Source organism: Salvelinus namaycush, chromosome 16 (genome assembly GCF_016432855.1).
Source record: "Salvelinus namaycush isolate Seneca chromosome 16, SaNama_1.0, whole genome shotgun sequence".
NCBI classification, from domain to species: domain Eukaryota; kingdom Metazoa; phylum Chordata; class Actinopteri; order Salmoniformes; family Salmonidae; genus Salvelinus; species Salvelinus namaycush.
In genome coordinates, this window is record NC_052322.1 from 11,465,416 (window position 1) to 11,492,288 (window position 26,873).

At 39.9% G+C, this 26,873-nt stretch overlaps 1 protein-coding gene across 1 annotated transcript in view; it reads left to right on the forward strand.

The window, feature by feature from the left end:
* The window catches only part of cpne5a (copine Va), a 90,455-nt gene that overhangs the window by 23,687 nt on the left and 39,895 nt on the right, over window positions 1–26,873 (forward strand). Inside the window, exons 3-6 of the mRNA XM_039010377.1 lie at window positions 1,991–2,037; window positions 7,348–7,451; window positions 18,134–18,173; window positions 19,299–19,375. Of these exons, the coding sequence (XP_038866305.1) occupies window positions 1,991–2,037; window positions 7,348–7,451; window positions 18,134–18,173; window positions 19,299–19,375 (268 nt within the window). The remainder of the gene's footprint in view (window positions 1–1,990; window positions 2,038–7,347; window positions 7,452–18,133; window positions 18,174–19,298; window positions 19,376–26,873) is intronic.

The window sequence follows — 26,873 nt, forward strand, 5'->3', positions numbered from 1 at the left end:
ATGTGTCACCTCTTTGGCTGAGTGCAGTACTCTGAGTTCAGCAGTGAACCAGAGTTTGTCGTTGTTGAATTTGAAAAAAGTGCTGGATGGAATTCAGTTTTCCTCACAGACACTGATGTAAGATGTGACACTGTCTGTGTAATTGTGAATGTTGGTGTTTTCATCCCAATCAGTGTAGGCCAGGCAGCCCTTTAACTCCTCTATGGCCTCACTAGTTTATTTCCTCACTGTTTTCTTAACAGGCTTGGTGGGTTTCAAACTTTGAAAATGTTCAATGATATTCACTATGCCCTGGATAGGAAGCTGCATTGTTTATCTGTTTTCATAGACTTGACACTGTGGACCATAATGTCTTGGTGCAGAGATTGAAGTGTGTTGGGATTACTGGTCAAACCTGTCAAATCAAACCCAGATGACACTGTTCTCTATTCAAGTGGCAGCAGTTTGGCTTTTGAAAAAACAAAAACATCATTCAACATAATTTGTACGATTTGTAGCTCGTTCTGAATTCCTCTAAAACAAAATGCATTGTATTTTCCAATACTAAATTCTCAGAAAACCATGTAATTACTACCTTGGAAGGACGTTCTATAGAGCAAGTGTAGGTGGATGACAAGTTGAGCTCCACCACCCATATAGAGAACTTAAACTGCGTATTGGGTTTTATTCCCGGCACAAAGTTAGTTTTTCCTTTGCTGCCAAAAAGGAGTTGATTCCTTGTACTTTTCTCTCTGTATTGGACTATGGTGATACTATTTATGTTGCAAGCCTCAAGCTCTACACTGAAAGCTCTTGACTGTGTATCATGCAGCCCTTTTATCACCAATCAGAGATGTCTAACTCACCATTGTGATCTCTACTGTGCTGTTCGGTGGACATCACTAGCAACACGCAGGCTCAAACACTGGTACATTCTTATTTATAAGCCCATTTTAGGAAAGTTGCCATTTTGTCTCTCCTCTCTTCTAGCTCGAAATGAAAACACATACAAGCTCAGATCTCAATCTTGTTTTTGACTAAGAGTCCCGAATGTTTTAACCGAACAGGAAAAAGGTCCTTTCATTACTCAGCCCCCTAGTCTTGAAATTGTGTCCTGGAGTTCAAAGCATATATAGATGAACAGGTTGTTGAGACATGTACTGTAAATGTTTCTAGTTGTCACCCGATGTCACTAGTTTGCGTTGCCTTATGTAAGGAAGCATGTTGTTTTACTACAGACACACACACACACACACACACACACACCACACACACACACACACACACACACACACACACACACACACACACACACACACACACACACACACACACACACACATACACATCCACTGTTTGTTTCCTGTTGTATTTGTGCTGTTGCCAGTGTCTTCTGTCTGTGTTGTCCGTTTGGTCTTACATATTTAATTTAATTTTTTAACCCCCGTCCCTACAGGATAATTTTTTCTTAATTGACTTGCCTGCTTAAATAAAGGTTAAATAACATTTTTTTTAAACTATTGTCCAAGGGATTTTGCTCTCTAGTGTGGCATTTCACAAGTGGTTTGTATCCGGGCAGCTCGTTGGCATAATCGTTGCCAAAGTGGTTTCTAGTTGCATTAGCTAGCAAAAATCCTCAGCGTGACAAACCTACCATGAGTGCAGTGAACAGCATCTACAAATACAGTAACGTTGCCAAGGTACCCGTACACTTGCCCTGATGCTGTTATCTCAATGTTCTTAATTGGTCATTAGAAGAGATCCTTTTTTAATTCCCTGCACGAAGTCAGAGCGAAGTGGATTATACCGCTAATGCCCAAAATTCAACCGCTGATGAGCTGTTTTAAATGAATGTGACCAACCTGAACCTATTCTACCAAATTAGTTTTCTCTTCTAAGTTAATGTTTTGACATTTTGGTTTTAGTTTGTTGAAGACTGGCCCATTATTGAATACTCTACATTCAGAAGTTCTCTTATGGCCTTCTTTTAACTCTGTCTCTTTCTATGCAGTGGTTGTGCTGTATGTTCAGGGTATCGGGACCAAAGAGTGGATGGAGGTGAGTGGAAAATTAAGTTCTATTTTCAGCTTTTTGCATTTTCGTCTTTAGTCACTGTTCTGCTAACTTACAGGTTCTGATTTCTATGATTGGGGGAAAATGTAAGAACCCTCCGGACTGAGACTCATGTTGTTCCATCTTCTTCTTTTCCCACTGGTCATAAACTGGTTGAATCAACGTTGTTTCCACGTCATTTCAACCCCCAAAGAATTGATGTGATGATGTTGAATCAACGTAGAAAACTCTTTGGATTTGCAATAAGTCATCAACATAAAGGCATTTTGTCTTTTTTTCACCTAACTTTTAACCTAAATGTGAATCAAAACTAGACTTTGAACTGACACCTATTCCCAGTAGGTAGCTGAGCCACTGACACTGAAATGATTTCCTGATATTATTCTATTCGGATTGTTCCAAAATCACATAAGTATGCCGAAGGTGGTTGCATTTGTATATCAATGAGCAGTATTAATTAGAAAACATTTGAGAAATGAGTGTCACTTGCCCGAATGCCACAAGTCCAAACATCCTGCACTGTCCAGCACATTTCCCTAACTAACTAGTGGGATAAGGCACCACTAGCCATGATCAGTAATTGGCATGGATTTTACCATCCTTCCTATTAGTGTAGAATGGCCTGGGGTAAGAAGCAGACAGGATAAGATAGGTTCAGGTAGTGAACAAGCCACATTTTCCCAAATGTCTAGAGCTCTAGAGGGGCTCATTAAATATTTCTCTCTCTCTCTCTCTCTCTCTCTCTCTCTCTCTCTCTCTCTCTCTCTCTCTCTCTCTCTCTCTCTCTCTCTCTCTCTCTCTCTCTCTCTCTCTCTCTCTCTCTCTCTCTCTCTCTCTCTCTCTCTCTCTCTCTCTCTCTCTCTCTCTCTCTCTCTCTCTCTCTCTCTCTCTCTCTCTCTCTCTCTCTCTCTCTCTCTCTCTCTCTCTCTCTCTCTCTCTCTCTCTCTCTCTATATATATATATATATATATATATATATATATATATATACACAGCAAGACGTCTTCCACCTGCGTATTCAATGCGAGGGCATAATTATTGTAACGCAATCAGCAGAGTAAACTTCCCATAACCAACTGCAGACATATTTGCACCATTCATTTAGTGAAGACTCACAAGCCAAAGCACCTTGCCTGATTCCCCTTCTCTCTATTTCTGATCACTACCACATACACTGAGACACCAACGCTAAGGGTTGAAAACGATACGCACTTAAGTGTTAGTGTAAACTAAGATTAAAAGGGTGTTGAGTAAATCTATTTGTTTCCTCTGTACTGTAGTGTTGACATACCATAACTAAGACCTCTTAGTTTCAGTCACTTCACAATAATTGAAAGCGTTTCCCCTTTAACAACACAATTTAAATTCTAACATTCCCAGCAGGGCTCCACTACCCGTTAACCAATCGTACCTCAAAGAACTCCGCCCAAAATAGTAGAGGTGGAAGTGTATCATGGGACGTTCCTTGGTCGATCGATACCAGGTAGGCTGGTAGGGTTCCAATAAACTAACCTCCCAGGCCTAATAATGGCTTGGGAGGGACAGAGTTGATAGCTGGAATTATGTGCACTGGGCACTAAGGACATGAGCTGGGTATTGAGGCAGTGCAGGGTGTCTGATTGTCAGGCAGATAACATATGCAGTTATTGCTAGTGAAGTAAACTTTCATATGTTTAGATTTATAGTGACATTGTGTCATTGATTATCAAATGAGTTATACTGTGTGGTGGCTTATTTCTGTATTTACCAAATGAGGAGAAACAAACTTCACACACCAGTCAGAGTTATACTTAAACTACATTTTTAATAATAAGAGCTTTGCAATAGCATTTTGACTTTCAATGGTGCGCCATGTCGAATGAGCCATTGAAAGTGACAACAGAAAATTACAAATATCTTTCATAGCCAAGATACACCCCTCTCAACCTACATGACAAACCACAGATCTTAGGAACAGTTCACAAAGAAAGACTTTTACTTGACAGAGAGGAGAATCCCATAGCCAGATAGCATTCGCTATAAATTATCATTCAGTTTGGTCCCTAAGACGAGGTTCTAATCTCGTTCCTGGTACTTCATAGCACAGAACCATTACCTCATCCAATGACATAACAAATGTTAACTCCAGATACTCCCATCTCAAGTAAACCCCCTCTTGACCCCACTCCTGGACAAGCTCACTGAGGGGAGTGAGCCTCTAGGTCATACACTATCCCAGGATATGTACAACATCAGAGAGGACATATAATGGTTCCAGACACTGCCATAATCCTCCCCCAATGCAAAAGGAGGGAGTGACTTGCGCACAGGCATTGTGGAGACAAGTAATTGGTTCCCCATTAATCACGCCATCCCTTCACATGGTTTAACAGATACATTCACATATGAAGACAATGTTCCATGCTGTCCTCTTCCCTTTCTGATATTCTGCATAGCACCAGAGACATGTAAAAGACAAGCCTGACCTCTCCCCTCTCTGGGCCATAAGTGACTGAGCCCCAGCTGAGGGAAGAAATGCAACTGCCAACACTAGAGTCCATTAGAAATACATTCGAATAAAAAATAGGGGTTAGATCATCTTTAATATTGCAGATAGATTGTGGGTTCTATCAATGCAATTGTCTGCATAATTTCCAATACCTGATGTGTATTATTTTCCCCTAACCCTACCACCCCTCCCCTTATTTAAGTAAACTAATGAACAACAATACTTAGGCTTCTACTTCTAGCTTAAACATACTATATACATTTTACGGACACAGTGTAATTTACATGAGGTATCTTTTTTGTTTGTTTTTAGTCCCACACTTCAGCTACCCTCAACCCCTCCCATCTATCTCTAAAAACCATCCAGTTTTGATTTCTAATTGCCATATATTTTTCAACTGTACTGTAATGTTTCACAAAAGTTCTGAGCCTTTTTTATTATCATAATTTCTACAGATTGTAAATTAAAGATGAACATTTTTACTAAGAGTGTTATAATATTATTGATCGATTGACTATGGATTTTCAAGTCACCCAGTAGTGCTATTTGGAGAGTTAGCTCCAGGTAAATGTTGCAATTCTTCAGCTATTCCTGAACCTGCGACCAAAAACAAGCTACAGTGGCTTGCAAAAGTATTCACCCCCCTTGGCATTTTTCCTATTTTGTTGCGTTACAACCTGGAATTAAAATTGATTTTTGGGGGGGTTTGTATCTTTTGATTTTTACAACATGACTACCACTTTGAAGATGCAAAATATGTTTTATTGTGAAACTAACAAGAAATAAGACAAAAACACTGAAAACTTGAGCGTGCATAACTATTCACCCCCTGAAATCAATACTTTGTAGAGCCACCTTTTCCAGCAATTACAGCTGCAAGTCTGGGCTATGTCTCTATAAGCTTGGCACATGTAGCCACTGGGATTTTTGCCCAGTCTTCAAAGCAAAACTGCTCCAGCTCCTTCAAGTTGGATGGGTTCCGCTGGTGTACAGCAATCTTTAAGTCGTACCACAGATTCTCAATTGGATTGAGGTCTGGGCTCTGACTAGGCCATTCAAAGACATTTAAATGTTTCCCCATAAACCACTCGAGTGTTGCTTTAGCAGTATGCTCATTGTCCTGCTGGAAGGTGAATCTCCGTCCCAGTCTGAAATCTCTGGAAGACTGAAACAGGTTGTAATGAAACAAAATAGGTAAAATGCCAAGGGGGTGAACACTTTTGCAAGGCACTGTACATATTAGCAGTACCAAAACAAGTGATCTAGTAATGATTCTGCAGAGCTGGGATGGTGGTATCCCACATATACATAACATTCTATTGGTTGCAAGAATTTTGTATAATCATTTAAATTGAAAAACTAAAAGTTTTGAATCCGGCGATGTTTTGTGTATCAGGTCATAAACCCTGTGCCATTGAATTGGCACATCAAAAATCTCTTCCCAACTATTTTGCCACATGTATGGCACAGCTGTACATGTTTTGGTCCTTAAATGAAACAGGTAAACTTCTTTATTTATCACAATATTCTTTAACCAATTTTGGATAAAGAAAAGTTCATCACCTTCTCCCACTTGCCTCCTACATTTTTACGGTAATGCTGCAATCAGTTGGTTGTATTTTGCATAGAGCAGACATTTCCATATATTGTTTTTAGCTGCATGTGTGACATAACTCCACCAGTACTTTTTATGAGATCATTTGCAAAGATTATACAGTAAAAAAGATATATACACTACCGTTCAAAAGTTTGGGGTCACTTAGAAATATACTTGTTTTTGAAAGAAAAGCACTTTTTTTTTGAAAGAAAAGCACAAGAAAAGCACATTTAAAATAACATCAAATTGATCAGAAATACAGTGTAGACCTTGTTAATGTTGTAAATGACTATTGTAGCTGGAAACGGCAGATTTCTAAGGAAATATCTACATAGGCATACAGAGGCCCATTATCAGCAACCATCACTCCTGTGTTCCAATGGCACGTTGTGTTAGCTAATCTAAGTGTATAATTTTAAAAGGCTAATTGATCATTAGAAGACTCTTTTGCAATTATGTTATCACAGCTGAAAACTGTTGTGCTGATTAAAGAAGCAACAAAACAGGCCTTCTTTAAACTAGTTGAGTATCTGGAGAATCAGCATTTGTGGGTTCGATTATAGGCTCAAAATGGCCAGAAACAAAGACCTTTCTTCTGAAACTCGTCAGTCTATTCTTGTTCTGAGAAATAAAGGCTATTCCATGTGAGAAATTGCCAAGAAACTGAAGATCTTGTACAACGCTGTGTACTACTCCTTTCAAAGAACAGCGCAAACTGGCTCTAACCAGAGTAGACAGAGGAGTGGGAGGCCCCGGTGCACAACTGAGCTAAAGGACAAGTACATTAGAGTGTCTAGTTTGAGAAACAGACGCCTCACAAGTCCTCAACTGGCAGCTTCATTAAATAGTACCCGCAAAACACCAGTCTCAATGTCAACAGTGACTCCGGGATGCTGGCCTTCTAGGCAGAGTTCTTCTGTTCTTTTGCCCATCTACACTGTATTTCTGATAATTTTATGTTATTTTAATGGACATAAAATTAGCTTTTCTTTCAAAACATGGACATTCCTAAGTGACCCCAAACTTTTGAACGGTAGTGTATATCCAAATATAATTGTTTTGTGTCAATTAGTATATTTGAGTTTAACCATGAATATTTGTTGTAATATTTGTTCTGTCTTTTCTGGTGGATTAAACAGAAATTCGAGGTTCTGTTACATGTAGCATCACTCTGTCACCTCTATATTTTCTTTCCCTGCTGCTGTTTTAGTTTGGCAGAACAGAGGTGATTGACAACACGCTGAATCCAAACTTTGTGCGGAAGTTTTTCCTGGACTTCTTCTTTGAAGAGAAGCAGAACCTCCGCTTTGATGTGTAAGTGACCAACCTCTCGGTCTCCATGCCAACTGGGAAATACCTACTTCTAGACACTTGGAACCGGTTGCACCAGTTGTGTGTAAACAAATTGGTCTTAAATGCTAGGTCGGGCATAGCTACAGCCGACTTTGGGATCAGAATTTACACCTGTTGCACCAACCCAAAGTAAGACTCGTCGTAGCTAAGTCTGGCTTAAGCAATGCGGGTTCATGAGATGTGATGCTTCATAATGATGGTATTGGTAGTGCCCATTACTAGGTTGTTACCATCCTTGTGGCAGTTCTAAACTTTACGAGGCAGGTCCTATCACTTCGCAAAGCCCACCACTACGCATGCACGTTTTCTCAACCACAACTGGATGGATCAATCAATAAATACTGTGGGAATGAATATAAAAAAATATTGGAATAAAGTAGGCTAATTCTATTGTAGGCATTTATCATTATGTTGCTTACTGAAACTACCAAAGTTATCCAAACGTTTGGTTTTTGTTTCATTGAATCTCCGTCTGTATATTTGGTTCCTTGACATCTGGCTGGGCAAATAAGTGGAGGTGGCAGCTCATCTATTAATTTGCTAATATCTGATCAGACACAAGTGTATTATTTTGCGATTGACTTGAAAAGATGAGGTTGTGAAACACAGTTGAAGTTGGAAGTTTACATACACTTAGGTTGGAGTCATTTAAAATTGTTTTTCAACCACTCCACAAATTTCTTGATAACAAACTATAGTTTTGGCAAGTCAGTTAGGACATCTACTTTGTGCATGACACAAGTAATTTTTCCAACAATTGTTTACATTTCACTTCATTTAGATTATTAGATTATTTCACTTCACTTAATTATTATTTCACTTCACTTACTCAAATGATGTCAATTAACAGAAGCTTCTAAAGCCATGACATCATTTTCTGGAATTTTCCAAGTTTAAAGTTTAAAGGTTTGCAACTGCACATGGGAACAAAGATTGTCATTTTTTGGAGAAATGTCCTCTGGTCTTATGAAACAAAAATAGATCTGTTTTGCCATAATGACCATCGTTATGTTTGGAGGAAAAAGGGGGAGGCTTGCAAGCCGAAGAACACCATCCCAACCGTGAAGCACGGGGTTGGCAGCATCATGTTGTGGTGGTGCTTTGCTGCAGGAGGGACTGGTGCACATCACAAAATAGATGGCATCATGAGGATGGAAAATTATGTGGAAATATTGAAGCAACATCTCAAGACATCAGTCAGGAAGTTAAAACTTGGTTTCAAATGGGTCTTCCAACTGGACAATGACCCCAAGCATGCTTCCAAAGTTGTGGAAAAATGGCTTAAGGACAACAAAGTCAAGGCAAAATCCTTCAAGAAAACCTTGTTCAGTCTGCTTTCCAACAGCCACTGGGAGACAAATGTACCTTTCAGCAGGAAAATAACCTAAAACTCAAGGTTAAATATACACTGAAGCTGCTTACCAAGACTACATTGAATGTTCCTGAGTGGCCTAGTTAGTTTTGACTTAAATCGACCTGAAAAATCTATGGCAAGACTTGGCTGTCTAGCAAGGATCAACAACAAACTTGACAGAGCTTGAAGAGTAAAAACATTAAGTAATTGGCAAATATTTTACAATCCAGGTATGTAAAGCTCTTGATGTGAACATGTATAGACTCAGGGGGTTGAATACTCATCTAATCAAGATATATTAGTGTTGTATTTTTCTGGTTCGATTCCAGGCTGTATCACAACCCGCTGTGATTGGGAGTCCCATAGGGCAGCGCACAATTGGCCCAGTGTCGTTGCCTAGTTAAATAAAGGTTAAATAAAAATATGTGTGTAGCCAGTTGATGTGATAACTGTCTTGTTGGTTGACAGAAATACTTTCCCCAAAACCTTGTCAATTAAATGTTAACTGTAAAGTAGGCTTACCTGGCAGAAGTACATAATTAGTTATTTGCAAACTTTGCCATGAATGAGTAGCAGCAGTACAGAACCATCGCTAAACCGGCACATTAGACGGCACATTCATCACTCGCTAGATGCTCAATAAAGGGGGATTACACAAAAAACAAAATTAGTTAGTTTTCTTCCAGACCTATACATTATTTTATTCTGATGTGATTTAAGTATTGACTTGGACTCAGAACATCCAATTTCGTTGTTTCTCTATGAACAATTGTAAGTTGGGGCGTGAAAAAATAACATTCTAAAACCAGGAAAAATAAAACTGAGAACGTATTTTGGGAAAATATAAAACAACGTGGGGGAAGAAATCACAGCTTTTATAAGGTCCCACTTAGAGTTTTTTAATAACCATTATTTTACCAGGTGTATTGACAGAAAACATAGTGCATTACTTTCTCTTTTACACTAAAGACTTGGGGAAGAGAAGAATGTGCTTATCTGAAAAGAAGAAAAAAATTAGTAGCTCTCATGCTAGAAAAGGTTGGAGACCCCTGCTTTAGAATGCCTGAAGCTGTAACAGTATGTGTGTGTGTGCGCAGAAGTGTTCAACTTCAAATGGGAAAATCTTTCTTTAGGGCCAAATTTGAGCAAATAAAAAAATTGTGATGAAATGCGATTAACAATAGAAATTCATGTTATTAACCGTTTGACAGTCCTAGTAAAGACCCATCCCAATATCATGTTGTGGATAATACTGACAATATAAATAGATTAACATGTGTGACATAGAATGTAAATGGAATTGTGCAGCCAGCCAAAATAATTAAGGTATTTTCTTTTTTGAAAAGAATAACGCCAACATCTGTTATTTACAAGAAACTCCCCTATCACTAGTGCTGTCACGATACCAGAATGTTGACTTCGATACCAGGTTTAGTATATCGAAATACTCGATACCATAATGATTCTCGATACCAAAACGATAACACAGCAAAAAAAGAAGGCATATTAGCCAAAGCCACAGAATGGAATTTCTGTTGTCACGGCCGTTGTAAGGAGGAGACCAAGGCGCAGCGTGGTAAGCGTACATTCTTCTTTATTTAAAGAACGAACACTGAACAAAACGAACACTGAACAAAACGAACACTGAACAAAACGAACACTGAACAAAACGAACACTGAACAAAACAAAAAGAAACCGTGAAGCTAATATGGATAGTGCAGACAGGCAACTAAACATAGATCAAGAACCCCCAAAACCAAAAGGGAAAATGGCAACCTAAATATGATCCCCAATCAGAGACAACGATAAACAGCTGCCTCTGATTGGGAACCAATTCAGGCCACCATAGACATACATATCCCTAGACTTACCAAAACCCCTAGACATACAAAAAACCCTAGACAATACAAAACAAGCATACCCACCCTCGTCACACCCTGACCTAACCAAAATAATAAAGAAAACAGAGATAACTAAGGTCAGGGCGTGACATCCGGACAGATAAACGCAGCTACTGCTCTGTTTTACATAAACATTTTTCAGACAGCCATGTATGCATTCATTAATTAATTATACAATTATACAATCAATTTGACATTGTTTTTACCTATCTAACTACATCTATTTGAGTGGTAAATCTCTATTGATAAACTGGATACATCAAGATATAGCCTAGGCCTATCCACAATACAGTTGAATGCATATGCAATAGGAGTGTGTTCGTGCATTGAGTTATTGAGCTTGTTTTGGCTTATTTCATGGGGATACAGATGACAAAAATCTGTTTCCCTTCCATTTGGGACTTTTTTATTGTACTGATCAACAACATTTGGATAGAAGAAGCTTCTTTTATAAAAAAATGTGTGATGTCTCTTTCACCAGTAATGACTTTATTCACCATCATTTTTGGGAGAGGGGGAAGACTATAAGTACACAGTTGACGCTTAAACAGACTAGCAAAAACCTAAAACGGACCCTTACCTTAACTCTAACCTTAACCAAACCCTTAAATCTGACCCTAACCCTTACCCTAACCGTAACCTAATTTTGATCAATTCTGAAATGATATATTGGTTTATGCATCAGGCGTGTCATTATAGCCTTTTCCTTGGGAGAGATGTGAGAGAGACTGAATAAGTGAATGAATAAAGGTTTTGGTGGCAATTAGCTTTGAATCAACATATTTTGCTTTATAGTTTGCATTATGGTTATCATAAACAAAGTACTAGGGTAGTGAATTAATGTTAGCTTTAGCTGTAAGCTAGCAAGGAAAGTTAGCCTACAAAGCTGGAAGCTACCAGTATCATGTTCTATTGTAAAGTGTTCTAGCCTGTATGGACATTGTTTTGCAGACAGTAATTAACAGTTTCAACATTTCTACATGCCCTGTCCCATTATTCAAGTGTATTAATTCAAGTGTGTTCTGTGCAGCATGAGTGGGGCGCTATCATGATGCATCACAGACTCCCAGTGCAGGCTAGCAATGAGTAAGTGGAGCAGGCATGATGCGTGCTATAATAAGGGGTCGTCTGCACTGATAGACAGGCTTGATCCGTGAGACACATTTGACAGAAGTACTGAAAGTAACAACAATTCTAGTACCGAACCGTTTTTCATGTTCAAGTATTGAATAAGTACAGACGTTTCGGTATACCGTGCAACACTACCTATAACCAATAGAAAGTGAAAGGTTTGGGCGAGCTTGGGATGGGTTGGCATTTTCCTCCACCTACTCTTCAAGATCCAGAGGCGTATCATCAATTCTCAATGATAAAAAAAATGACAGAAATTACTACAGGCCCAAATGGACGTTGTATAATGGTAAAAGGAAACCTGGCGCAAGAAAAAGTAACTTTACTGAATTGCTATTGCCCAAATGAAGACAACCCAAAGTTCATTAACGACCTTACACTGAGTATACAAAACATTAAGAAAACCTGCTCTTTCCATGTCATAGACTGACCAAGTGAATCCAGGTGAAAGCTGTGATCCCTTATTGATGTCACTTGTTAAATCCACTTCAATCCATGTAGATGAAGGGGAGGAGACAGGATAAAGAAGGATTTTTAAGCCTTGAGACATGGATTGTGTATGTGTGCCATTCAGAGGGTGAATGGGCAAGACAAAACATGTAAGTGCCTTTGAACGGGGTATGGTAGTAGGTGCCAGGTGCACCGGTTTGTGTCAAGAACTGCAACGCTACTGAGCTTTTCACGCTCAAAAGTTGTGTATCAAGAACGGTCCACCACCCGAAGGACATCCAGCCAACTTGACACAACTGTGGGAAGCATTGGAGTCAACATGGGCCAGCATCCTCGTGGAACGCTTTCGGGCGGGTGCAACTCTATATTAGGAAGGTGTTCCTAATGTTTGGTATACTCAGTGTATATTAAAACTATCTCAATGTAACATCAATATTATATGGGTGGTGACTTTAACTGTGTGCTGGATGCAACACTAGAGAAGTCATCAGCTGAACTATATCATCTTCCTAATATGTCTAAGGTATTCAACCACAACATCAAAGAGATGGGTCTATGTGAACTGTTGAGCTATAAACATCCAACTGAATCAAAATACTATTACTCTCATGTCCACAACTTATATTCAAGAATTGACTTTATTGTAAACTTTCCTTTAACTGACTGTGTCTCTGAATGTAAATACTACCTTCCTAGAATAGTTACAGACCATAGCCCATTGTCCTAAATGTTTAAGGTCAAGCCTCCTATGTCAGTAACAAAGACATGGCGAATGAACACAATGATACTTGGAGATAAAGAGTTCACCTCATATCTCAACACACAGATAGACATGTTTTTGGAAATAAATGTAGATAATGAAGTATGCCCAGCTGTTGTCTGAGAAGCTCTTGAAACTTATATGAGAGGTTGTATCATGTCTTACTCTTCTCATAAGGAAAAGAAGACCAATAAAGAATTATAAATACTAGAACAGAAAATGCACAACTTAGAAAGAAAACACAGCTTAGATAGAAACAGTTGAAAACTTTGAAGCTTGAATATAGCACAATAAACTCTCGTTCTGCAGAGATTGCTGCTCTGAAATCCAAACAACACTATATTGAGCAAGTTGAAAGTGTGGGAAAATGTGGGTTATCCAGGGCCAATTTCTTTAAGTTCTTACAACTAATAAATTGTATTCAATTGCTTCAACATAATCTGGATGAACCTAAAGCATCTAGCATTGAAACAATACTGAAAGAAGCTGCTATGCCAAAGAAGTTGATTGCCAAGTTATATCAAGGGTTACTAAATCTCTACCTGATAGCTCAGAACCTATAAGGAAAAAATGGGAAACAGATCTGAAGGAAGAAATTGATGAGAACTATTGGTCACATATATAGTATGTGAGAGTGTTCATATCTGCTCCTACAACTTCAGACATAAATTATTGCAATTTAAGATAATCCATAGGATTTACTACACCCCTGCCAGGATGCATGTAATGCACCCAGACATGTCATATACTCTGTTGGAGATACAAAAAAACTAAAAGGAACCCTATTATATATGCTGTGGTCCTGTGACAAACTGATGCCATTTTGGGATAATGTCTGTGCCATTATATCATTGTGTTGGAATTTATATCCATCCATCTCCACAGTCATGTTTGTTGTAAAATGTCTACCAATATCAAAGAAAGTTTTGTAACCTGGATCTTATTGCTGCAAAAAAATGTATAGCTATCAATTGGAAAGCATCACACTCACCTTCAATAATGAACTCGAGGGCGATGTAGACGATGTACACTGTTTACTATGTACACTGAACATAAATAAGAATGCAACATGACACAATCTCAAAGATTTGACTGAGTTATAGTTCATTAGGAAATCATTCAATTGAAATAAATAAATAACGCTCGAATCTATGGATTTCCCATGACTGGGAATGCCGATACAGTGGCAAGAAAAAGTATGTGAACCCTTTGGAATTACCTGGATTTCTGCATAAATTGGTCATCAAATTTGATCTGATCTTCATCTAAGTCACAACAATAGGCAAACATAGTGTGCTTAAATTAATAACACACAAAATATTGTATTTTTCTTGTCTATATTGAATACATAATTTAAACATTCACAGTGTAGGTTGGAAAAAGTATGTGAACCCCTAGGCTAACTTTTCCAAAAGCTAATTGGAGTCAGGAGTCAGCTAACCTGGAGTCCAATCAATGAGACGAGATTGGAGATGTTGGTTAGAGCTGCCTTGCCCTATAAAAAAACACTCACAAAATTTGAGTTTGCTATTCACAAGAAGCATTGCCTGATGTGAACCATGCCTCGAACAAAAGAGATCTCAGAAGACCTAAGATTAAGAAATGTTGACCTGCATAAAGCTGGAAAGGGTTACAAAAGTATCTCTAAAAGCCTTGATGTTCATCAGTCCTTGGTAAGACACATTTTCTATAAATGGAGAAAGTTCAGCACTGTTGCTACTCTCCCTAAGAGTGACCGTCCTGCAAAAATGACTGCAAGAGCACAGCGCAGAATGCTCAATGAGGTTAAGAAGAATCCAAGAGTGTCAGCTAAAGACTTACAGAAATCTCTGGAACATGCTAACATCTCTGTTGACGAGTCTACAATACGTAAAACACTAAACAAGAATGGTGTTCATGGGAGGACACCACGGAAGAAGCCATTGCTGTCCAAAAAAAATCTTGCTGCACGTCTGAAGTTTGCAAAAGTGCACCTGGATGTTCCACAGCGCTACTGGCAAAATATTCTGTGGACAGATGAAACTACAGTTGAGTTGTTTGGAAGGAACACACAGCACTATGTGTGGAGAGAAAAAGGCACAGCACACCAACATCAACCTCATCCCAACTGTAAAGTATGGTAGAAGGAGCATCATGGTTTGGGGCTGCCTCAGGGCCTGGACAGCTTGCTATCATCAACGGAAAAATTATTTCCCAAATTTATCAAGACATTTTGCAGGAGAATGTTAGGCTATTTGTCCGCCAACTGATGCTCAACAGAAGTTGGGTGATGCAACAGGACAATGACCCAAAACACAGAAGTATATCAACAACAGAATGGCTATATCAACAACAGAAAATACGCCTTCTAGTCAGAGTCCTCACCTTAGCCCGATTGAGATGCTGTGGCATGACCTCAAGAGAGCAGTTCACACCAGACATCCCAAGAATATTGCTGAACTGAAACATTTTTGTGAAGAGCAATGGTCCAAAATTCCTCCTGACCATTGTGCAGGTCTGATCCGCAACTACAGAAAACGTTTGGTTGAGGTTATTGCTTTGGTTGAGGTTCACATATTTCTTTCACCCTTCACTGTGAATGTTTCCACGATGTGTTCAATAAAGACATGAAAGCGTATAATTGTTTGTGTGTTATTAGTTTAAGCAGACTGTGTTTGTCTATTGTTGTGACCTAGATGAAGATCAGATTACATTTTATGACCAATTCATGCAGAAATCCAGCTATTTACAAAGAGTTCACATACTTTTTCTTGCCACTATATGCATTATATGCATTTGCCACTATATGCATTTTTTTCGTCACAGATACTGTACCTTAAAAAAAAAGTAGGGCCGTGGATCAGAAAACCAGTCAGTATCTGGTGTGACTACCATTTGCATCATGCAGCGCGACACATCTCCTCGCATAGAGTTGATCAGGTTGTTGATTGTGGCCTGTGGAGTGTTGTCCCACTATTCTTCAATTGCAAAGAAAAAGCCATATCTCCGACTGGACAATATAAAGAAAAGATTGGGCAAAATAACACAGACACTGGAAAGATATGGCTTTTTCTTTGCAACTCTGCCTAGAAGGCCAGCATCCCGTCGCCTCATCAAGGTTAACGTTGAGACTGGTGTTTTGGGGGTACTATTTAATGAAGCTGCCAGTTGAGGACTTGTGAGGCATCTGTTTCTCAAACTAGACACTCTAATGTACTTGTCCTTTAGCTCAGTTGTGCACCGGGGCCTCCCACGCCTCTTTCTATTCTGGTTCGAGCCAGTTTGTGCTTTTCTGTGAAGGGAGTAGTACACAGCGTTGTACGAGATCTTCAGTTTCTTGGCATTTTCTCGCATGGAATAGCCTTCATTTCTCAGAACAAGAATAGACTGACGAGTTTCAGAAGAAAGTCCTTTGTTTCTGGCCATTTTGAGTCTGTAATCGAACCCACAGATGCCGATGCTCCAGATACTCACCTAGTCTAAAGAAGGCCTGTTTTATTGCTTCTTTAATCAGGACAACAGTCTTCAGCTGTGCTAACATAATTGCAAAAGGGTTTTCTAATGATCAATTAGCCTTTTAAAATGATAAACTTGGATTAGCTAACACAACATGCCATTGGAACACAGGAGTGATGTTTGCTGATAATGGGCCTCTGTATGCCTATGTAGATATTCCGTAAAAAATCTGTTTCCAGCTACAATAGTCATTTACAACATTAACAAAGTGTACACTGTATTTCTGATCAATTTGATGTTATTTTAATGGACAAAAAATTGGCTTTTCTTTCAAAAACAAGGACATTTCTAAGTGACCCCAAACTTTTGAATGATAGTGTATATGTATTGACATTGTATGAATTTGAAATGTCTGATTTATATGCCATGGAAAAACAATTGTTCTGCGCTGTGACAAAGTTCTTACAAACAATCAGTGTAACTCAGGTGTTAACAGGGTCAATATTCATTTTTAATTAACAAAGGGCAAATAATCAATCAGTCTACTTGTCAATGGTGTGCGTACTGGGAGCGGAGACAGGTGCAGGAGAGCAGAGAGTTGTGAACAGGCGCACACTTTATTTAGGCAGGAGAAACCAACAGACAGACGCCACTGCGTCAACCTCCAGCCAATTGGCAAAAGTGCAAAACGCGCAAACAGTCACAATAATTATGTACAAACAAATAAACATACCTCGTGAAATAAAACACGGAAATAAACACATACCATTATAGTGCGTCAAAATAGACACGTAACACAAAACAATCTCACACAAAGACATGAGGGGGAACAGAGGAATAAAATCATGTAGTGTGATTGGGGAATGAAAACCAGGTGTGCAGGAAACAAGACAAAGCAAATGGATAAATTAAAAATGGAGCGGCGATGGCTAGAAAGCCGGTGACGTCGACCGCCGAACACCGCCCGAACAAGGAGAGGAGACGACTTCGGCGGAAGTTGTGACACTACTCCAGCATAACAGTCATGCTACAGACAAACAGATAACTCCCAAATGATGGGACTCAATAATGTTCTATACCATTGAACCAATGAAAACAAGCGAGTTCGAGCAAGGGAATGTTTAAGCAAGCATCGAAGCCCTGAGCCCGAGGTGGAGGATTGGCTTCATATCCACAGTGAATAGGATTCAGGAACAGTCAATGGACGTTGACTAGTCCAACAGTCAATGGATGTTCTCGTGTTGGGAGACAAGGGATGCATCCCAAATTGCATTCTATTCCCTGTATAGTGCACTACTTTTGACCACAGTCCAATGAACTCAGGTCGAATGTAGTGCACAATGAAAGGGAATAGGGTACCAATTGGGACTCATGCAAAGAGAATATTCTCAGCCCCTCTACTGTGTATCCCTCCTTCATGCAGAAACGTCCCTGTGAAATGTTAAGGTTAATTTAGAGATCATTTGATTTGCTCATTTAGTTCAGGACGACACATACAGTATCCAATACTTAAACTGATAGTTAAGGACATATTTCCCTAGCTCACTAGTTATTCACACGGATTTTGTCATTTTAAGTGATTTATACCTAACTATGTTTGGTTTCTTGCAGATACAATGTGGACTCCAGAAGTTCAAATATTTCAAAATTTGTAAGTGTCTCCCCTCACAGTATAAAACACGCTGTTAATGTTATGTTGTTAATTATGCCATCGTGACTCAATACTGACAGTACAGAGGAAGGATAATTATCAGAAGGATGCTTGTTGTCTTTGTATGAATACAATAGTCTACAATATTATATTCTAGATTTGACCTCTGACTGTGTTTTATTGCCTTTCTGCTCAACAAAATACGGGAGCGTAGAAGGTTAGTATTGATACAACTAGTAAATACATTTACAGCTGTAATGTCAGTCATTATGGCATGTTATGTATCGTCTCCTTATTTGCATTTAGAGACAGCCATTCATGATGTGAGATTGGTGTGTTTTTCTGTACTTCTGCAGTCACTTGTCCAATATCTGTGTGTGTTTTTTTCTTCCAATCAACCATAGTATCAACCATGGTATCATTAAGCCATCCCATTATATCAAATGCTCAGCTAAAGCACTTTGAGAGACGACTTCAAAGCCAAAGCTACCGTAGGCTAGTTGCTTTTTGAGACAGCATAATGTAGTGTGTCAGAGAGCGAACACAGAGCTCTGTTGTTTTTATGTGTCTTGCCATGTCTGTGCTTCTCAATGTCCTCATCTGCTTCTCTGTGTTGTGTGGACAGATGTAACACCAGCTTGAAATGTTAGCTTGGTAAAAAAACAACTTTGGACAATGAGATGTATCGGGTTTATAAGATACACCTGCTAGATTGGATTATTTGAACCTTTTTGATAACACACTGTATGCCCATGTTTAATTGTGGAGTTTTCAGTGTCACAATAGTTTGCAATGTCTTCAGCCACTTTGTATATGATATGTACGCATATACTGTATTCTACTGTATTTTAGTCAATGCCACTCCGACATCGCTTTAGATTTGTGTGTATTGTTGTGAATTGTTAGTTACTTCTAAACTGTTGGAGCTAGGAACACAAGTATTTTGTAACACCCGCAATAACATGTGCTAAATATGTGTGACCAATAACATTTGATTTGATTTGTATCACTTAGCTTTCAACCTGACATGTGGGATGTATGATAAAGCATTGTATGTACTGTACTACTGTGAACTGCCTGGCTGTCAGACGTGTCAAATGACTAACCCCAGGCTCTCTGCACCAGGACTTCCTGGGTCAGACCTTCTGCACTCTGGGGGAGATCATTGGCTCCACGGGCGGACGGCTGGAGAAGAGCCTCTCGTAAGTCTTTTATTTGATTTATTTAACTAGGCAAGTCAGTTAAAAACAAAATCTTATTTACAATGACGGCCTACCAAAACCCAAAAGGCCTCCTGCGGGGATTTAATAATAAAAATATAGGACAAAACACACATCACGACAAGAGAGACAACACTACATAAAGAGAGACCTAAGACAACAACATAGCATGGCAGCAACACATGACAACACAGAATGGTAGCAACTTAATATGACAACAACATGGTAGCAACACTATATGGCAGAAGCCCAACATGGTAGCAGCACAAAACATGGTACAAACATTATTCGGCTCAGACAACAGCACAAAGGGGAAGAAGGTAGAGACAACAATACAACCCGCGAAGCAGCCACAACTGTCAGTACGAGTGTCCATGACTGAGTCTTTGAATGAAGAGATAAAACTGTCCAGTTTGAATGTTTTTAGCAGCTCGTTCCAGTCGCTAGCTGCATCGAACTGAAAAGAGGAGCGAGGCAGGGATGTGTGTGCTTAGGGTATCTTTAACAGAACGTGACTGGCAGAACGGGTGTTGTATGTGTAGGATAAGGGCTGCAGTAGGTATCTCAGATAGGGGGGAGTGATGCATAAGAGGTTTTTATAAATAAGCATCAACCAGGGTCTTGCGACAGGTATACAGAGACGGCCAGTTTACAGAGGAGTATAGAGTGCAGTGTGGTGTCCTATAAGGAGCATTGGTGGCAAATCTGATGGCAGAATGGTAATGGCACCCTTACTTGCCGATCTATAAATTACGTCTCCGTAATTTAGCATGGGTAGGATGGTCATCTGAGTCAGGGTTAGTTTGGCAGCTGGGGTGAAAGAGGAGCAATTACGATAGAGGGAACCAAGTCTAGATTTAACCTTGATACGTACTGAGAGAAAGACGGTGAACCATCTCGCCATACTCCCAAGTACTTGTATGAGGTGACTACCTCAAGCTCTAAACCCTCAGAGGTAGTCAGAGTAGTATTCTCCCTCCTTGACTCTCCGGCATTTAGAAGGCCACATTCCTGGGGGACATGTAGCAAGCTGTGACAGAGAGAGAGAGGGGGACGGGTACAGAAGAACCAACAGCATACAGAGCCTGCCATCCCAGAGGGGATCTGCAATGACAAAGCCTGGAGACAACTCCTCTGCATGTTTAGTGTGTTTCACATGGCTGTCAAAACCACCCCAAAAACACATCCTCCCTGCAACATTTACTTGGAGTTAACTCTGCAAATAGCACTGCTGGGTGGTCTGAAAAGTCATAGTCAATCGATCAATAATATAATAATACTCTTAGCAAAAAAATGGTATCTTTAATTTACAGTCTGTAGAAACTATGAGAATAGAAAGGTTCAGAACTTGTGAAACATCACAGCATAGTTGAAAAATATCTGGGGAATAGAAATCAAAACTGGATGGTATTCAGTGATAGATTGGAGGGGTTGATGGATAACTAATGCATAATATACTGTGTCCATAAAATGTACAGTGCATTCGAAAAGTATTCAGACCCCTTGACTTTTTCCACATTTTGTTACGTTACAGCCTGATTTTGAAATTGATTAAATTAAAAAATATATCAATCTACACACAATAACCCGTCATGACAAAGCGAAAACAGGGTTTTAGTCATTTTAGCAAATGTATTAAAAATAAAAAAACAGATACCTCATTTACTTAAGTATTCAAGATATATTCAAGTATTCAAGATATAGCCATCTCTTAGCCGATAGACTGACCTTTGTTGCTTACAGACACTTCTGGATGTTGTTCAGGACGTCTTCGTAGACAGCGTTGTACAGCTGTTCCTTTGACTTAGTTCCATCTTCCATCACCTGTGGGGAGAGGGGTATTCTTCTTACCAAACCACATGACCTTTGTTTTGGAGGTGTTCAGAACAAGGTTAAGGGTAGAGAAAGCTTGTTGGACACTAAGAAAGCTTTGTTGTAGAGCGTTTAACACAAAATCCGGGTAGGGGCCAGCTGATTATAAGACTGTATCATCTGCATATAAATAGATGAGAGAGCTTCCTACTGCCTGAGCTATGTTCTTGATGTAAATTGAGAAGGGCGTGGGATCTAGGATCGAGCCTTGGTGTACTCCCTTGGTGACAGGCAGTGGCTGAGACAGCAGATGGTCTGACTGTATACACTGCACTCGTTGAGAGAGGTAGTTAGCAAACCAGGCCAGACTCCTCAGAGACACCAATACTCATTAGCCGGCCCACAAGAATGGAATGGTTTACCGTATCAAAAGCTTTGGCCAAGTCAATAAAAATAGCAGCACAACATTGCTTAGAATCAAGGGCAATGGCACTCTCTCTCCCACTATCCATGGAACCACTACAGTCCTAATGAAGTGAGAACTGGCCATACCTCTCTTTGGCTGGATGTCATGGCCCATGTGATTGGCAAATGTTGGTTCGGTCTTGAGGGAGGGACTATCTGTCTGTAGATTGGAAATGGAGCACAGCACTGTAGCTGAGCAATACACGTTGAGAATGTATTATGCTATAAACCCGTGGCAATATTCCATACTCTATAGCCTCAGAAAGAAACTAGTGAAAAAGCATTGATTGCCAAAGCACCTCTGGTGCACGACATAGTAACATCTTGTAATCAACTTCTTGATAGGGTCATTTTGTGCAGAAATTGTCATGTGAAGCATAATTTCTTTTTCTACCGATTTCAGAAATCGACATTAAGGTGTTGTTTGTGCAGTGTGCCTGTATGTTATGAGTTCGCCAGCTGGAAAATATGGTAATTGCAGAATCGGAGATGAATTGTTGAGACCTATTTTCTCTCAGACTGAGTGTACTTAGCTTTTTGTCTGTGTGTTCGTGAAGAGGTATGTATGTTCTTATTTTGGGGGCATAAGGAGCGACAACATTTGTAAAAACAGAGGCCAGTCATTGACTTTACACATGACCATGGGAGCCAATGTTCTCGATTACCATAAAAGATCCCGTTGGACATCTTCATCCATTTGTCTATTTATACGTTTTCGGGCGTATCGTCCCCATGCAGCCAGCACTGTGTATCTCCCAGTTCAAATGACATAGCCTTGGCAGAGCTGAGCTGAGCTGAGCTGAGCTGAGCTGAGCTGAGCTGAGCTGAGCTGAGAGAGAGAGATGTATAGCCTTTGGAAGATGCCACTGGGTTTGGGCCTGCTGCACTTTCTCTATTGGCGAGATAAAAATGTGCTCTGCCTTCTTGGCGTTACCAGAGTGAAGCGTTACCCTCCCCTGTGCCTGTGCACACACACTTATACACAAGCGCACATGCGTGCACGCAGGCACACACACACTCACCAATGGTCCTGCTCACATACTGTACCGCCACATTCTGAAAAGTAAAGCATGCAAGTTGCATCCTCCATCACAAACTAAAAGTCTTGTTCAAACAGAAATTATTTGCACGACATATAATTTTGAGAATCCTTTAGAAAAGCCTTAAAAAATGCTTCACCCTGAAGAAAAGCCTTGCGTTCAACAATAAAAACAATCGCCATTCAGCCTGTCTGGTTGGTCACTCAAAAGACAGCTATTTAAAACCGACAATGGATGAAGCTACAAAGATGCCAAGAGCAGCGAAGGAAAAGGATGTGGGTTTTGTTCCAAAATGTGCCATTCTCCCTCCTTGACTCTCCGGCATTTAGAAGGCCACATTCCTGGGGGACATGTAGCAAGCTGTGACAGAGAGAGAGAGGGGGACGGGTACAGAAGAACCAACAGCATACAGAGCCTGCCATCCCAGAGGGGATCTGCAATGACAAAGCCTGGAGACAACTCCTCTGCATGTTTAGTGTGTTTCACATGGCTGTCAAAACCACCCCAAAAACACATCCTCCCTGCAACATTTACTTGGAGTTAACTCTGCAAATAGCACTGCTGGGTGGTCTGAAAAGTCATAGTCAATCGATCAATAATATAATAATACTCTTAGCAAAAAAATGGTATCTTTAATTTACAGTCTGTAGAAACTATGAGAATAGAAAGGTTCAGAACTTGTGAAACATCACAGCATAGTTGAAAAATATCTGGGGAATAGAAATCAAAACTGGATGGTATTCAGTGATAGATTGGAGGGGTTGATGGATAACTAATGCATAATATACTGTGTCCATAAAATGTACAGTGCATTCGAAAAGTATTCAGACCCCTTGACTTTTTCCACATTTTGTTACGTTACAGCCTGATTTTGAAATTGATTAAATTAAAAAATATATCAATCTACACACAATAACCCGTCATGACAAAGCGAAAACAGGGTTTTAGTCATTTTAGCAAATGTATTAAAAATAAAAAAACAGATACCTCATTTACTTAAGTATTCAGACCCTTTGCTATGAGACTCAAAATTGAGCTCAGGTGCATCCTGTTTCCATTGATCATCCTTGAGATGTTTCTACAACTTGATTAGAGTCCACCTGTGGTAAATTCAATTGATTTGACATGATGTGGAAAGGCACACACCTGCCTATATAAGTTCCCACAGTTGACAGTACATGTCAGAGCAAAAACCAAGCCATGAGTTTAAAGGAATTGTCTGTAGAGCTCCGAGACAGGATAGTGTCGAAGCACAGATCTGGGGAAGGGTACCAAAACGTTTCTGCAGCATTGAAGGGACCCAAGAACACAGTGGCCTCCATCATTCTTAAATGGAAGAAGTTTGGAACCACCAAGACTCTTCCTAGAGCTGGCCGTCAGGCCAAACTGAGCAATCGGGGGAGAAGGGCCTTGGTCTGGGAGGTGACCAAGAACCCGATGGTCACTCTGACAGAGCTCCAGAGTTCCTCTGTGGAGATGGGAGAACCATCTAGAAGGACAACTATCGCTGCAGCACTCCACCAATCAGGCCTTTATGGTAGAGTGACTAGAAGGAAGCCACTCCTCAGTAAAATATACATGACAGCCCACTGAAGGACTCTCATACCATGAGAAACAAAATTCTCTGCTCTGATGAAATCAAGATTGAACTCTTTGGCCTGAATGCCAAGCGTCATGTCTGGAGGAAATCAGGCACTGCCCATCACCTGGTCAATACCATCCCTACGATGAAGCATGGTGCTGGCAGCTTCATGCTGTGGGGATGTTTTCAGCGGCAGGGACTGGGAGACTAGTCAGGATCAAAGGAAAAATTAACGGAGCAAAGTACAGAGAGATCCTTGACGAAAACCTGCTCCAGAGTGCTCAGGACCTCAGACTAGGGCGAAGGTTCCTCTTCCAATAGGACAACGACCCTAAGTACACAGCCAAGATAATGCAGGTGTGGCTTCTGGACAAGTCTCTGAATGTCCTTGAGTGGCCCAGCCAGAGTCCGGACTTGAACCCAATCGAAAATCTCTGGAGAGACCTGAAAATACCTGTGCAGCAATGCTCCCCATCAAACCTGACAGAGTTTGAGAGGATCTGCAGAGAAGAATGTGAGAAATTTCCAAATACAGGTGTGCCAAGCTTGTAGCGTCATACCCAAGAAGACTCTTGGCTGTAATCGCTGCCAAAGGTGCTTCAACAAAGTACTGAGTAAAGTATCTGAATACTTATGCAAATGTCATATTTCAGTTTGTTTATTTTAATACATTTGCAAACATTTCTGAAAAATAAATGTTCTTTGTCATTATGGGGTATTGTGTGTAGATTGATTAAGAAAAAAAAACAATTTAATACATTTTAAAATAAGGCTGTAACGTAACAAAATGTGGAAAAGTCAAGAAGTCTGAATACTTTCAGAATGCACTATATAGTATGTATAAGCTGGAAGTAGAAGCCTAAGTGTTGCTGTCCGTTCGTTTTCTCCAATTAGGGGAGAGGTGGTAGGGTTAGGGGAAAATGACAAAGGAAAATATATTTAAAAAAAAAATATATATATATATATATATATATGTGTAACGGATGTGAAATGGCTAGCTAGTTAGCGGTGGTGAGAGCTAGCAGCCTTTCAGTCGGTTACGTCACACCGCGGCCTTTGTGGAGCGATGGGTAACGACGCTTCATGCGTGTCAGTTGTTGATGTGTGCAGAGGATCCCTGGTTCGCGCCCGTGTCGGGGCGAGGGGACGGTCTAAAGTTATACTGTTACATATATATATGGCTGGATTGGAAATGATGCAGACTATTAGATTGATAGAAGCCAAAATCTATTTGCAATATTAAAGCTGATCCACCTACTATTTAAACATTTTTAAAAACACATCCCCCCCCAGCATTGCCTTTATTCCACACACACCCCCTAGAGTGAGAGGCGGAGGAGAGCCAATCCGAAATGCCTGGCGATGGCCTCCGCGCGGCGGTGGGCGTCTTTTTGTAGGTCACTGTTTTGAGAATGGGGTATCATGCTGTGGAGGAAGAAGCACTTCTCTACCACTTACCTGTTGGTTTCTATGGTAACTGAGAAGGACTGTAAGCTCTCCCATAGTGTAAAAGCATGATTGGGCGAATACACTTAATTTTCCCCTTTTGAAGATCAGATATGTGCTCTACGTGACATTGCATGCTGGTCGTATTTTTATCTGTAAGATTTGGTGTGAAGAGCATACCCCATGCTTCCACAATTTCACTCCTGCTGCGAGTTCGCATCCTCACACACACTCACACACACTCACACACACTCACACACACTCATACACACTCATAATCATGGAGGTGCAGTCCTGGCAACTGTAATTAAGGTTTTACTGTGTATTATTAGTTACACACTTTACACCGCCCCATACCACAAGTTGGGAAACAACTATTTGCATACATGATATAGATGTACATACAGTGTAATTGCATATCTATGTAGATTAGCCTTGGGATGTTACGACTGTTACATTTTCATAATGAGGTTGTGATTTGGAGATCAACCACAGTGACTTTTATCTACTATATATAGGATAGTAATTGCACACAAAATTCATGTGGACATACTGTAAGTTAGCAGTGTGTTATGAACAAAGAATAGGTTGCCTGTAATGCAATTAATAAATAGTGATGCATAATAGCTCATGGTGAGCTATTTTCTCTCTGCTATAAGGTTAATGAAGCATCTACCTTCAATATAGCGTTACTTCAATATAGTGTTACTATATTGAACATCCCATGCAATTCACCTGTGATAAAACTAAATGGGAGAGACTCCAGCTAATTCAAATCGATTGACAAATAAACCCAGTTCTTAGTTTGCTATGACAAATCAGCTCATATTGAAAATAATAATTTAGTTTCTACAAACCGGAGCAAAAGTCCTTTCCAATAAGCTGTCGGAGAGACAAATTAAAAAGTCAAACCTCATAGAAGATTCAGTGTTTATAGATAGAGGACATAGAAAATACTCCCCCAGTCCATTATCAAAGCAACAAGCTACCGCCACAAGAGTAGATGGAGATATATGAGGTGGAAACATAGCTAAATAAGCTGTCACAGGTGATGTATTGTTCATTTTAGAAATGTATAGGGCACACATTGTGAAATTACACTTTGGGATTTCTCCTGCAGACATCAGGCAATCAA